This window comes from Protopterus annectens, chromosome 2.part0 (assembly GCF_019279795.1).
Source record: "Protopterus annectens isolate FY-2018-M chromosome 2.part0, PAN1.0, whole genome shotgun sequence".
Classification (NCBI taxonomy): Eukaryota; Metazoa; Chordata; order Ceratodontiformes; family Protopteridae; genus Protopterus; species Protopterus annectens.
In genome coordinates, this window is record NC_056728.1 from 395,470,671 (window position 1) to 395,486,777 (window position 16,107).

The 16,107-nt window shown below is 39.9% G+C and overlaps 1 protein-coding gene across 2 annotated transcripts in view; it reads right to left on the reverse strand.

The window, feature by feature from the left end:
* The window catches only part of LOC122793102 (annexin A1-like), a 280,484-nt gene that overhangs the window by 171,084 nt on the left and 93,293 nt on the right, over positions 1-16,107 (reverse strand). Inside the window, exon 2 of one of the 2 annotated variants that reach the window (XM_044060833.1) lies at positions 15,389-15,447. In XM_044060833.1, coding sequence (XP_043916768.1) covers positions 15,389-15,433 — 45 coding nt within the window. In that variant the 5' untranslated portion in view covers positions 15,434-15,447. Of the gene's footprint in view, positions 1-15,388; positions 15,531-16,107 lie in introns of both variants that reach the window. The other variant, XM_044060834.1, reaches the window with a different exon arrangement.

Sequence of the window (16,107 nt, forward strand, 5' to 3'; positions counted from 1 at the left end):
CCATAAATCATACAGCTAAAACCCTTGTACTGTTTAACCTAGGATTTGGGCATAAACCGTTAATTAACTCTAACTGCTGCTGTTAATATGAAAAAGCCAGGCAAGAAATTAGATTTTTAAATCACTGCATCTATCTTGATATGGTTTATCTGGTGAGCTATTAACACAGGAAACAAGCCAATCTGTTTATTTTATTTGTTTTGTTTTGAATCTCCATATGTATACCAGTCTAAACACAAGAGTTTGAAACTGCTTTTTTACCTCATGATGTGCACAAACTTAAACAGCAACTTTTAGTGATTTGAAAATGTTTTCTACTACTCATTTGGAGCTTGAACTTTCCTTTTGTTGTTAGGAGTGAGAAAGGGGGAAAACACTATCCTCCTAGTTTGACTGACAGACATCACCCATACTGATTACATCAAGTGTATATTAGATAATTTGGGCAGAAGAGCGAACGCCCTTATGTCAACACAGCTTAACCAAAATGACTAAATCTCGAACAGCCAGAACAGTGATTTTTTTTTTTCCCAGGGAAAATAATCGCTGGGCCATTGTCAGGAATTTGTTGTTTCCTCCACTGTAGTGCGATCTCGGAGTTGGTATATTTAAGTAGGGGGGGTGTGGGGGATCTGGCGGGTGTAGGGGACAAAGGCCCCCACTTTATTTTGTCTGTTGGTTTGTTTGTTTTTTTTGTTGACCCAGCAATATTTTCCCTGGAAAAAAAAAATCGCTTTTCTGGCTATTCGAGATTTAGTGGTTTAGGTTAAGGTGTGTCAACGTAAGGGTGCTCGCTCTTCTACCCTGTCGCCATTCTAATATAGACCCGATTACATCAACCGCTTACATCATCTAACCCCACCCTGTTCCCCATGGCACCACTCCCTCTCTCAGTAAATTGGTTAGTTTCCCTTTCACCTGATCCCTCCCAGTTTCCAGCACTTTACCTAGCCAGGCACAGAGCTATCTAGCTGTCTTTTGCCTTAACTTCACCACATGGAACCTGAAGAAAGGAAGAATGCGAACAGAAGAGCTCTCACTAACTCTTAGACACAGGAAGAAGTTTGAATTAAATTAAATCCAGGGATTCAGTGAAACCAAATACCTTTAGGAACTATTCCAAGGCTAACCTCTCTCTACTAACCTCTCTCTACGAAGCAACACCTTGGTTAAATTCTAAGCACTCGCAAAAGCAGTTAACACCATAGCATATGCTGAACTATTTAAAAAATCTCTGTACAGCCATATTGATAGCTGTATAGAGTGAGTTGTGCCCACCTGCATTAAGAATACGACAAACTCAAAAGATAAGCCACCCTGGTGGGATCACAATGTCAACTGGTTATACAACAAAAGAAAAAAAAATCTTGCCCCATTGTAGGAGGAACAAAGTCTTACTTACTAAAAGCCTTCTGACCAATCTAAACAGGCAACTACAAGGGTTAATTAATACTTCAAAGGCTAAAGTTGAAGAAAAAGTAGCTTCTCAGGCAAAGGGCAACCACAAGGCTTTCTACAGCAATGTCGGTAACCTCTGGAGAAATGCATAACAATGAGCAGAGCTTATTGTAAATGGCATCACCCAGAATGAACCAGAAGCCATTGTCAACCTTTTGGCTAACAGGTTCAACTGAAATTTCTTCCCTCATCCCCCTCCAATAGTCCAAAGGAAATACCACATACCACAATCCCCCCAACTATTACTAAGGAATAGGTAATCAATGCACTTTCCAAGGCATAAACACTGCATCGATGGGCCTCAATAATATCCCAGGATGTTTAATAAATAGCATGAGATGTGACCTCTCTGATCCACTTGAATCACTTTTCAAATGGAGTCTTCAGTCAGGTATTGTGCCCAAGCAATGCAAGATGGCTGCAGTCATTTCCCTTCAAAAAGGCAGAATAACCACTGATCCATGTAACTAAAAGCCTTTAAGTCTTACCAGCCTCATATGTAAGGCCATAGAAAGAATTATCATAGACATGATAAATGAGCACATACTTAACCTGCAAATGCTGGACCCATCACAGTTTGGCTTTCTTAAAGGAAGGTCATGGCTATTAAATCTGGTGGACTTTTTTGAGAGGGCCACCAAATCATTGGATGAAGGTAAGACTATGCACACAGCTTACCTCAACTTGGCCAAGGTTTTTGATGAAATACCCCACTCTGAAATTCTAGACAAGCTCATTAAATGAGGTATAAACCCTTTGATCACCCCACTGGATAGCCAAATGGCTCACTGATAGGACCCAGGAGGTCAAAATAGGAGAGGCCACCTCTACTATGAGGCCAGTCACTAGCAGAGAATCCCAGGGCTCAGTACTTCGCCCACTTCTTTTTTGCATCTATTTCTCTGAAATGGAAGCAAATGTTGAAGGTTTATGGCTGACAAACCTTGCAAGATGATTGCAATCTAGGGTTATTATCAACAACCCTGCAGACACTAGCATTCTTCAAGGTCTATCCCTGACTAACAAATGGTGCTAAAGCCGTGGTCTTAAACTCAATACTAAACAGTGGCTAATTGTACCCTTTGGGAAGTCAACCATCCTGGCTAATTCCCATGTTGATAATACACATCTAATAATTAACCTAGTTGTCAGGGATCTGGATATGCAAATAGACCGTCACCTTACCCTTGACCACCATGTGACCACAGTGGTGAGGAAATCCTTTTATGTTGAGCAACTTAAGGGCATGACATCTAGGTCTAAAAAGGTTATTATCCCACTGTACTCTGACCTTATCAGACCAATCATAAAGTAGAACGCTTCCTTTGATATTTACCTGACCAGGCGTAAGCAGCAACTAGAGTGACGTCAGAGGTTCCTTACAAAAAGAATACAATGTGTAACAAACCTGGCTTATGAAGAGTGCCTTAAAACCTTTTCAAACCTGGCTTATGAAGAGTGCCTTAAAACCTTTTCCCTCTACTCAGACTCCTATGCATTGCTGAGGGGTGATCTATGCCTGGTTTACAAGGCATCCATAAATCCCACACCTATGAATCTCCTGCTTATTCATAAGTCAAACAGTACAAGAAATGGCAAGTCTAAGGACCTGAATTTTGTCTGTGTCTATGACGTAAACAGAACATGCTGGAGAGACATATATGTGTCCCAGAGACTACCCCTCCTATGAAATAGGCTTCCCATCCATGAGAAACTGAGTTCTTCTGTCACCCAGTTTAAGCACAACCTAGACCAGTGGATGGGATACAGGATATTTACACCTGGCCTGGCATCCATATTCCTTATGGACAGGACATCATTATTCTTTCTAAAAAACATGTCTACGCTTAGAAAGGGCCCCTGGGTCATTAGCTGAGTAACAATCTATGAATCTATGAAAGTGATGATGTCAGAATGGAGCTACATGGTCTGAGACCAGGAGCATTCTCCCCACACCTCTCAACCTGGAAACATCAAAAATCTGGATAACAGCCCATGAAAAGTAGGTACAACTAGCAAAAAATTGGGGTGATGATTAACATAAAATTTGCATACACAATGGTGTAACCCCACCCTCTCCAACAGAATTGTGGGATACCAACATGAAGATTGAAGTCACTAAATAATGATGAATAATGGCAGACATATGAATTTCAGACTTCATATCCCTCACAAAATATATAATGGTGCAAAACCTGTTATTCTAGCAACTATCTGAGTTTACAGGAATAATATTTAAAATCTGTCCCTTCCTATTTTTGTGCCCTTTTCCCACCCTTATTTTTGGATTTGTACAGATTTATTGCTCTGTCTTTCAGGCCACAGTGAAAGAATGTCCTTATAGACCAGTCCATTACACTGGTCAGTTATTAAAAATGAAAGCAAGACAAAAGCAAGCAAACACACTTCTTCATTGCTTTGACAGTCTGCTTCTATTTCTTTCCCACTATTGTGATTTTAATTTCTCACCCAGACAACCTACCTATTAAAACTCATTTGCACATGCAAGTTTCAGTCTTTCTGGATGTTATTAAATTCATATTACATGCCCCACATGGACACACCTGCTCTACAGTCAGTCATCGCAACTGGTGCAGTGCCTTTTGCATGTGTGCATGCCCCATGTAGTAGCAGAAGAACTGAGGCAGACTGGGCAGTGGGAGTGTTACCACTTCCCACCAACAAGCAGCTGAAGCTTAGTTTAATTCTGTTCGGCCACGCTGTGGAACGGACTGCAAAGTTTGACTTGTGTATGGTTATATTAAAGTTGTGGAACCCAATGTTTTTGCAAACTACAGAACCATTTGCCCTGCTGCCTGCAGCATTGTGTGATTTAGCAACTTGCGGGCACAGAGTCACCAAAAGGATGCTTGAAATGCATGAAATGCCTCGTTAGTCTTCAGTTTTGTTTTTTGGTAAGTGAACAATTAGTTGTAAGGAACAGCATGGATAGTTGCTTTCCTTTTTGTTTACATAGTTTTAAAGTAGACATGCTGTTTTAAGATTAACTTTGCTCACGTGTCCTCAACACAAATACAAATGTAGGCAATGCAGGCTTAAAAAGCAGATGTGTTGTGCCAGAGGCTTGGCGATTCCATTAAAGGTGTCTTGACATCATTTAAACTGAAAAGGCATCTTCCAAAATGTAAACACTGACATCTTAGCAAGACACTTCAGATAAATTAAAAAGGTGCTTTGGAGAAACTTGTGCAAATGGAACATTTTTCGAAGCTGGTGTTCCTACAGTAAGCACAATGACTGGATGAATGCATGAATGAGAAGCAAAAGTGAATTTTTCTCATTCGTGTAATGTTTCACAAATTTATTCAGCATCCTCACATAATTGTTAATGAGTGTATGTGCATGTGTGTGTGTGTGTGTGTGTGTGGGGGGGGGGGGTTATACAGTCTGACAGTTGACCAAGTCATCCTCACCAATAAAAAGAATAGCAGGGGCTGCACAACGATAGATAAATGGATGGGGATGATATCACCTTATCTTCACTAATTGAGAATGACAAAACTAAGAAGGACAGGGCTGTTGTCTTTGTACAGGTTCACAGTGGGACATTTCTTACTAAAGTTGAATCAGTTTACAAGTCAAAGTACAGATCCAACCAATGCAAAACACTTATGTGTGTGTGCCTGTTACACCAAACTAAAAAAAATCTGGATTCAGTATCTTTGAAATGTGTTTTATTCTTTCATTGCAAGTCTTGAGTTGTTTCAGAGACAGTATCATAGTTTCCTTAGAAATGCTAGAAAATATACTTTGTCAAATGCCACCACAGCTGCCGTTACCCCCCCCCCCCCGACACACAAGATACCTTCAACTCGGACTGTGTAATGCACTCACAAGGGTCATGCACTTCTTTATCTAAATGCATTCCAAATTAACATGAAGTCAATGGAAATCTAAGCCACCCTACCCAGAATAACAAACAAAATGGCAGTGTAATGCAGCAACTTGTATTATTGAAAAACACAGTGTAAATTATTACCTACAAGTAAGCTTTGTAACATATAATATATGCACCCTCATTAACTAAATAACTGGTTGAGCATTATGTTTTTATTTGCAGCATCCCACATCGAGGTATAGTATCACTTGCACTAAACCAGTTAGGATAGCCTAAATATTCTTGCTTCCATGTGTGAATTCATGTTGTGGTCTGCCGCAGAAATGTCAGCAGCTCACGTTGGTGCTTCTGCTGAGTTAAGTCCATCCTGAGGCATACCCAAGTAAATTTAATACAAATAAAGCCTAAAAATCAGAACAGTGCACTCGTACACAATAAACAGGAAAGATAAGTGCTTTTGTCTCTATAAATGTAAAGTGAGACTTCATCAGATAAAGTAACTGTTTATGTAACCAGTTTAAATAAACTCTGATTCTGTCCTCACTTTAAATTTGGAGCCAAAATTCTTAAAGTAACAGTACTACCAAAGAAGCCACTTTAAACAGTATATCACTTCTCTAGCAATAAAAATAATAAAATATAGTTTACAATTTATATTGTGAAGATAAAATGGGACTATTATCTGTATTAACTTTTAAAATACAACACTTATAAATGAACTGAAAAATTGAAAAAAAAAGAAATATACATGCCAAAACACTGTTAGAAATACCCATACACTATGGTGAGTATACAACTGAATGACTTTAATGACATTATTTTGACTGCCAGCCTTTTTAGAAGGCTTATTATTATAGATTGTGTGATCAAACTTTTTAAGTTTTTAAGTTCTTCATGACTTTTCATGGGCATTCATTTCTATAATAGTCCCATCATACTGTCAGAGTATAGATTTACATTTAATAGAGATGAAAGCACTTAACTTTCTTTGTTTATTGTGTACAAGTGTACTGTTCTGGTTTTTAGCCTTTATTTTGTATTAAATTTATTCAAGTATGCCTCAGGATGTATTTGGTTCATTTGTATTTATTGTATTTTTATTCATGTTACTTCTACTGAGTTAGCCAGTATCTCACTCCTGTCAACCTCTAAGCTCCATCTGGTTATCCTGGGGGACTTGGGAGAAACACACACACACTAATACACAATCTTCTCTGAGTCCAACTGGCAGCCAGGCACTGCCTCACGAAAATGATGTCATCACACATGCCCCTACATGTTGATGACATTGCAGATATGCTGGCGATGCGTGATGAAATCAGTCACAACTTAAAATTTTTAACTAAAAAAAAAATTGCAAATTCATGGCACCCATTATTTTGCCCTCAAAACAGGTAAATACTGAGGAATTTGGTACAGTTGAGTGCTGATTCTCCCTCTCACTGCAGCTACTAACAGCATCCAGGTATATACACTCTAGCTATCTGGCTTGCATTTAACAACATTTCTGTAATCTGCAACCAATGAAAATTAATATCCCAGGACAACACTCCATACTGCTATATACTTTACACCCTAGGCACAAATTGCCTATGCTCAAATAAGACCTGAGATTCTTACTTTTTATTAAACATTTTGTATACTCTGCAGTTCACCACTTGGTGACATTTTATTTATGGGCATAGAAAGCCTATACAAAAGGTTCTGAGGTCTCAAACTTTACTTACACTTTCTTCCTACTTGTGCACATTCATGAGCTGTGTAAAAAATGAGCACTGTGACTTGTTTCCACTTTATTTTTCTGGATGTATTTATTGCTCAAAAATTAGAGTAACCTAGTGTAGCTTTAAGTGACTACTTCCCCTGCATATAAAAAGGTCTAGCTTCATTAGGAGGAAAAATAATATGGACTGGTCACATTAATCATGTATATGAGCCTCATAAATATGCACTGTAAACCTTTGTTGCTATACAAGAGAAGATTAGCCTTTCATAACATATTGCAGGAGATATAAGCCTTGTAAAAGTGAATACAGCTTTTCGTATTATATGTGATACAACCACTGATAAGGACAAGACAGACTGGGAAAAAGTTCTGTACTACAGCTTTCATAATTGACTCCAGGGAATATGAGACCCACTGAGGCAGACATAGCCTCTCATATTACAGGAGTTACAAAACAGGCTAATAAAGTCTGGTGATAGCCTAGTAACAGCAGGCATTTTCAATAATCGAAGTGTAAACCACTCTAGTAGATGGACCTGATGAAGGTCAGGCAAAAGTGTTTTCTTAAATATAGTTCTACAGTGGTAGCTCATGGTGTGTTGTCATGTTTTTGTTAACAATAAAAATAAAAATAAAAATAAAATAAACTTTTAACTAAGAATGAGGTTCCAAAAGATGCTGAACTGGCAAACCTTCATGGGTCTTTCAGGAATATTCAAATAAGGGACTAACCTCTAAGCTTTGCGATTGACTCCTTGTTTTCCCATCTCCCAGATTTTCTTCCAATCAACTCCCCTTGATCCTTCCACCATCGTCTGTAACTGCCTTTAAATAACTGACATGTTGAATGTAATGTATTAACAGAATGACACTCATCCTTCTACCTACTTAACTGTATCCAGGACCGTTTGTAAGCTTCTGAGCCCCCAAAGCCTTTCTGTGTTGGAGGGAAGCCTTCTAGCTTATCAGTGGGAGTGGAAAGCACTAGGTAACCTATCTACCACAAGAGTGGTTTCTGGCCCAGAAATTGTAGTTTATCCTCTGTTTGGGCAGTTTTTCCATCTCTTTCAACTTTCTGGTTTAAAAGCCCATGTTTGCGCTTGTTTCCCACCTTTCCTGTAACTAGTGTAGTCCAGATACAGATGTGCTGTATCCAGGACTGTTTGTAAGCTTCTGAGCCCCCCCCAAGCCGTTCTGTGTTGGAGGGAAGCCTACTAGCTTATCAGTGGGAGTGGTGAGCACTAGGTAGTCTAGCTACCATAAAAGTGGTTTCTGGCCCAGAAATTGTAGTTTATTGTCTGTTTGGGCAGTTTTTCCATCTCTTTCTACTTTCTGGTTTAAAATCCCATATTTGCACTTGTTTGCTGCCTTTCCTGTAACTAGTCTAATCCAGATACAGATTTGCTGTATCCAGGACTGTCTGTAAGCTTCTGAGCCCCTCAAGCCTTTCTGTGTCATAGGGAAGCCTTCTAGCTTTTCAGTGGGAGTGGTAAGCACTAGGTAGCCTATCTACCACAAGAGGAGTGGTTTCTGGCCCATAAATTGTAGTTTATTGGCCGTTTGGGCAGTCTTTCCATCTCTTTCAACTTTCTGGTTTAAAAACCCGTTCCCACCTTTCCTGTAACTAGTCTAGTCCAGATACAGATTTGCTGTATCCAGGACTGTTTGTAAGCTTCTGAGGGGTGCCAAAGTCTGCTCTTCAACTTTTCCCTTAGATCTAATAGTTCTCTACTCTACTGCACTTTTACTAGCTTATTAGTCTAGCACTTTACCAGACTTCTTGTAGCAATTATTTTAGCACACAAAAGTGCTACCAGCACTAAACGTTCTACAAGGAAAAAGCTCCAGTACTTATTATTAATGGCCACCCCTCCAGGCATGTCTAAAGGTCAGTTCCCTGTACTTTCTCCTATTAACCTGGTGAACTTGGGCATCCTGAGGCAATGTAGCAACTGCCTCGTGTACACAGACAACCTTTTCCTCTTACCTCCCAACACTCAGACTTGTGAGAGATGCACTTATATATCCAAATTGGAACCCACACACTCTCCAGCCAAGACCAGTCAAGATAGCTGGTCAAGAGGAGAAGGCCAACACTTGCACCACACCACATGAAACACATAGCCCTCCAGAACACACATCAGCACTGCCTTCACATAAAAACACAAACCATACACCCACCTTGGTGGAGGCTCTCAATAAAAACCTATCCAAACAGCAGAGATCTCCAAGGCAGAAACACACTTAACCACCACAAAAAAACACTAATCACAAGACACATAACCCTCCTAAACAGTGTGCCACTCAACCAAAGCCCCTAAGGCAAAACAGCATGCCCAACACGCTAGTCATACATGACTCAATAGTAAGGCACACTGACGTCCCACTCACTAGGTTGAATAAAGAGAAAGTAAAAGTCAGCTGCCTGTCAGGTGCCAGGATCTGCCACATAACGCATGCCCTCAGGTCCCTCAACAACAGGTACAAATATGACTCTGTCATTGTACATGTGGGTGTGAATGACCTGAGATGTACCTCCCTGGACTACATGAAAAGAGACATGGAGGAGCTCTCAGATTATGTAGCTCAGGTGGGTATGACCCTATCCCTGAGCAGCATCCTACCATCACCCAGAATGATACTACAGTATAAGCAGAAAATGATTGATTTCAATAATCGGTTAAGTTTCTGGTGTCATTCTTAGGGGATCCATTATCTGTCTGCCTGGGATGACATGATTGACAGACCTTGATGCTTTGTCAGAGATGGCCTGCATCTGTCATCCCTGGGATTCCGGATACTGGCCAAGGCTTTTGCCACCCCTATAGTGGCTTTTTTAGGTGGTGTTCAAAGGACCAAATTACCACCATAACAGCTACAAACAAATGCAATCTGTGGGTTAAGCGGCTCACCGTTAGAAGTCTAAATTTCAAAATGCACTCGCTCAAAGAACTCCTTAAAATGGAGAACATAGACATTTGTGCTATAACAGAGACCTGGTTCAAGGCAGCAGAAAGCACCCCTGCACTACCAGGCTATAACTCATTCCCCACCTTTCGGCCCCAGAACTTGGACCAAAGCTCCAAAGGCAGTGGTGTTAATATATTCATAAATGATGTGTACACCTCCAGACCGGTAGCCAACATAACACATCAGAGATACATCAGGTGCAGCTAACATTGGGTAAGACAGCGATTCAGGTCATAGCCTGTTATAGGTCCCCAACCATGTCCCAAGACTCATATCCCACATTCCCAAGCACCCTGGAGAATATTAGGGTCCAACCTAACACTCTCATACTGGGTGACTTCAACTACCCCTCCATTATCTAGGAAAACTACTCATGTACCAATACGCTTGCCAAACGTTTCCTGGACTTCATTAATTCCAATGCCCTGGACCAGCTCATTATTATCCCCACTAGAGGTAGCAACATCCTTGACCTGGGCATTACTAACATGGGTGACCGTTGCTCCACACCAATAGTCAATTCCTCCCTTGTTAGATTCGACCACAAACAAATCACCTTGGAAATCCACATCCCTTCCCACCCCCACAAAGGTAACCACCATGAAAAACCTCTCCAAAGCTAACTTTGGGCTCCTAAAAACAGAGGTGGCTAACTTCATGGCACCCATGCAAATGGAGAATAGTTGCATGACCACCGAATCATACACCAATGCACTGTACGAACACATACACAAATGCATGGATCTTGCTATACCCAATCGAACCAAGATGCTCTCCTCCAAAAATAGGAAGCCAATCTGGTGGTTCCCTACCATAAACAAACTCTACAACAGAAGGAGGAAACTGATGTGGAATAAGGTGAAGTCCCACGACTGGAAAAACTCCCTTATCAGCCTCAACAAAAAGTTGAGATCTCTCATCAAATCCTCTATGAAAACAAAATTCCAGCAGATAGTAAAGGCAACTACAAGGCCTTCTATAGTTATGTAAAGAATCTCCATGGCAATTCCTAGATTTGCTCTGAGCTACTACAAAATGGTACCTCTTATACCGAGCCAACAGATATTGCCTATATACTGGCCGACTTTACCCCTTTCTCCCCTCCCAAAGGACCTATCACATTAACAGTAGATTGTCAGGCACCCAGTATTATTGCTGCACAGGTTAAAACATCACTATCCAAGGCCAAGAATACAGCTTCTATGGGACCTGACAATATCCCTGGCTGTGTGCTACATGAACTACACAGTGAACTGGTACCTCACCTGTGTGCCCTATTCAATCACAGTCTCACCTCAGGCTTTGTCCCTACTGAATGGCGCACTGCTACAGTCATCCCTCTCCACAAAGGAGGAGTGACTACAGACCCTGGGAACTATTGCCCCATTAGCCTAATGAGTCTGATATGCAAAGCTATGGAACACATCATCATGGACCTAATAAACAAGGATATAGGGAATTTCCAAACTCTGGATCCCACACAGTTTAGTTTTGTGAAGGGTAGATCATGCCTGCTAAACTTGGTCGACTTCTTTGAGTCAGTCACCAGAGCTGTGGATGAAGGCAAAGTGGTTCAGACAGCCTACCTTGATCTGGCCAAGGCCTTAGATACCATTCCCCACTCAGGAATCATAGAAAAACTCAGTAAGCTTGGCATCAACCCCTATATCACTAGGTGGGTTGCAAACTGGCTCACAGATAGAACCCACAGTGTGAAAGTAGCTGACTCCAAGTCAGACTGCCAACCAGTCACGAGTGGAGTCCCACAGGGTTCAGTCCTGGGTCCTCTCCTGTTTGGTATCTACTTCGCTGAACTCCAGGCCAACACAAAGGGAATCTGACTGACAAAGTTCACAGACAATTGCAAGCTGGGAGCTATTATTAACTCCTCAAGTGATGTTGACATCCTACAGAAAGGCCTCACTGAGGCCAATGACTGGTGTCAGAACCATGGCCTTAAGCTCAATGCCAAAAATGTGTCATCATTCCCTTTGGGAAAAACCTGGTTCCCATGAATTACCACATCAATGGTAGTCCACTGAACACAGAAGGTGCTATAAGAGATCTGGGAACACAGGTTGACAGCAACCTCTCTTTTAACCACCACATCGCCACTGTGGTCAGAAAGTCCTTCTATGTGGCACATCTCATAACTAAGGGTTTTGCATCCAGGAAGAAAGAGGTCATTATCTCCCTCTACTCTTCCCTCATTAGGCCAGTCATGGAGTACAATGCCCCTTTTGGCATGTACCTCACTAGACACCTGCAACAACTGGGGAGGCCACAAAAGTACCTCACAAAGAGGATTCTAGGCCTTAAAACACTTCTCCTATATGTACAGACTCAAAAAACTCCAACTATTCTCTGTCTCATATTGCCTACCTAGAGGCAATCTCTGCTTGACTTACAAAGCCATGTCTGACCCAGCTCTGTTAGAAATGCTACATCTAAAGAAATCCCAATCCTTCCACACCACACTCTCCAGAGACTTCAACCTCATTACCACAATCAGCAGAACGTGCTGGAGGGACAGGTTCATAACCAAGAGACTGCCCATGCTATGGAATAGACTTCCCATACATGTCAAACAGAGCATCTCACTGGCCCTCTTCAAGAGAAATCTTGATGAGTGGATGGGAAATAGAAAATTCATTGCGGGGATAACTCTAGTGGCTCTACTTGACAGAGGCACTGGGAACTAAGGTCGGGTGACACAATACCAGGGTAATCCTATGGGCTAGGCTTTAAAGGCCCTAGGGCCATTAGCCTAGTACACACCTACGAACCTATGAACCTGAATAAACTACTGGAAACTTCAACAAGGCATCTTTATTCCTTCCACAGGGAGGTTATAAGAGAGATAGAGTCTCCTAGATCTGCTAGCTAAAGTGATTTTATCTGGATGAATCCTTTGTACTCTTTTTATGTCTTAGAAGTAGACGATGAGAGACAGTGTTAAAGGCCTTTGAAAAGTCAAGAAATAGAGAAGAAAGAATTTTACCCGAGTTTCTTGCTTTATTACCATTATCCATAAAGGACAGTAAGGTAGTCATAGTACTATGAGCTTGTCTGAAACAGTTCTGAGTTGATGTTAATAGTTGATTACTGTGAAGGTAGTCTAGAGCTAAGCTAAGCTAAGGTGTATTTTTGTGGAAAGGAGTTTGCTTCAATCTGGAATTGGCACTAAGAAGAGAAATGTGTTGTTTGAATAAGAATGGATTATCCAGTTAGTTGTTGTACTTGTTGAGTAGAAAAGGTTTGGACACTATGTAATGAGCAACAGATATATCAGTGATATGCCCTTTTGAAATTTCAACTGCCTTTTTAAACCTTTTAGTCACAAATGAAAGAGCAATATCTTTATTTCCAAGGAATGTTGCTTTTGCTGAGTTTGCTGCAATTATGTGTGTATTCCTGAGTTCTAAAAATTGTGGTGTAAATAGGAATTATTTTACTTTGCTTTCAGTTTTTCAGAGTTATTTTTTTCTGACTCATTAAAGCTTCAGTTTTTAATTTAAACCTTGTGCATATCTTTTTTGTAAGCCACCCATCTGTCTGAAGAAATAGCTTGCCTTAAGTTAAAGACATTTGGGTCATAAGGTAAGGAAAGATGTGTTCATGGTGTCTTACCTGATGTAAGGAAGTCCAACTAATATTCCTTAATTAATCATGCAGGCTGGACTACCCTAGATTCAGGAGTAGTTCTCGCAATTATTAATTTGGGTGAGGCTTTAATGGTCTTGAAAGACCATATTGAGATGACAAGGCAGTGGCCATTCATGTAGCTGGACAGAATAGCAGGTTTCAAACAATGACAGGAAGTACTGGGTGCTGTAACAGTAATTGGTGAGATGTTATGTGAATTAGGGTTAGGAACCTCTGACAAGCTGGTGCAAACAATGAAACTTAGCTGTCTAGTTGGTTAGATATTCTAGCCCAGCTACACTTATGTTAAAATCACCTAATAAGGTTGCATTTTTGTAAAGGCATGGGGTACATATTTCTTTTAAAGTCATGTAATGAAAAAGGTGTGGACCTACAGACTGCAACTATGTAAAGATGAGTACATTTGCTTCTTTTAGTCAGTTAGGGGTATCTGCATTGGCTGGATTTGCTTGCACTATCTGTAGGATTCCTCAGCACAGATTGTTTTTAATCAGTAGTAGTAGTATGCCTTCTGCTCTTTGACCTGGCCTCTTGTCCGCATGAATTTAATAACTTTGTTTAATGAAATGGATGGAGTAGCCATTCTCATACCTCTCAACCTCACATCACAAAAACATCCGGACAAGCCAGAAAAAATGGGGGGTAAAGGCCCAAAAATAGGGACAGATTTTAAATATTGCTCCTATAAACTTAGAAAATTGATAGAATGACAGAGTTGGCATAATTATATATTTTCTGAAAGATATGAAGTCTGAAACTTAAACTGTCTGTCATTATTATTTAGTACTATTTAATGACTTAAATCTTCAATGATTTGCCACAAAACGACACATTTTATGAGGAACAGACCAAAAATAAGAGGCAAAAATCTGGACATTCTGAGAAAATCTGGAGAGTTAAGAGGTATGGCCACCCTTTAAGTATGATTCTGTGATGGACAAGATGGGAGGCTGCTCTCTGATATTGTCTGGGTTTTACGAGTTGTCCACTTATTACTGACTTGTTTATATTGAGCAGTCCTATTCCAAACCCTTTGTGGAGCATCTAAGTAGACAATAAGAAGATGAACAGGTTCAAGGAGGTGGGAGGAAAACTGGTTTTAATGGAATATATCTTGAAAGAATATGATAAGCCGAGAAAGGTCTAATTGTATAATTATCTTTTTGAAGAATTGGAAACTTTTGGGTAATTTTGCAGGATAAGGATTTCAGTATGAAACTGTGTTTGAAAGATATAAGCTATATTTTCCAGCAGATGGGTTAAGCTGTTAGGAGAGTTTATTGTATAGCTTGAATTATGTAATTATTTTAGTTACAAAATGGACTCATGAGGGAAAAACAAGGAACATGTGAGCAATTAGGTACATTTAGGAGAAACTGATTTGAGGAGTGAGTTATTGCTCCTCTGTGTTTTCATGGACTTGTGTGTAGATTTACCACCATTTTACATCTCACCGCATACTATCTGTTCATTTTTTCATTCTCTTTTCCCTTGCCTGACTGATACTAACAACTTAGGCAGGATTATATCCACACTACTCACAACCATCTAAGTGAACCATTTTCTGGTTACACACAGCTTTGCGTTTTTTGTCTTGTGAAAAAAAACATGCGTGATTCTAGTTAATAAAAGTTAAATAAGTAGTCATGAAAGGTATATTTAAAAAACAATTTAAAACTTTTTAAAACATTAAAATATGGGATACTTACTTCCCACTCATTAGTTCGAGACATATAGTCATCTAGAAGACTCATTTTCAACCCGGTGTCTAAAATAAACAGAAATATGTCTGTTTTATTATTTCTGTACTTGCGATAATACGTTCAGCTATACTGCACAATTTGCAAGAACCTGAAATGAAAACAGAATGATAAGACATCATAATTAACTGCTATTCTTTATAAAATGCTTACCTGATTATAAGTAATTGCAGTTGTCTCTGCAAGTAATGAATACAATGGAGAACTTAAAAAAGGAAGGATCATTTATCTATGTTAGAAAAATATGTATTAATATGTGTATGCTTAATGCCAAATTAATAATCAAGTGTTTTAATACGCTTTTCATTCTATTTCTCATGCACTGTGATTTATATAAATTGAGTTTCATATGAGACTGAAAATATGCTTTATTGAAACTGCAGCATGCTTACTGAAACTTGCAAGTTGACCTCTGACCTAGTAACTGCTAGCACAGTAATATTCTTGTTTATGCCTTGTGGAAATGTACTTGAGAAGCAGGTGCTAATCTGCTAGGTCAGAAGCATATGAGTAGACAATATGCCATTTAATAAATGTAATGATTCTAGACAAACAGCCTTGTTCAGAGGATGGGAACCTCTGCAGCTGCAGTAGTTTAGAGATAAGGTAGACAAAGGATTATTAGAGAAATGAACTGCTAGCATTGTGTTCGATTTAGCTATAGTATC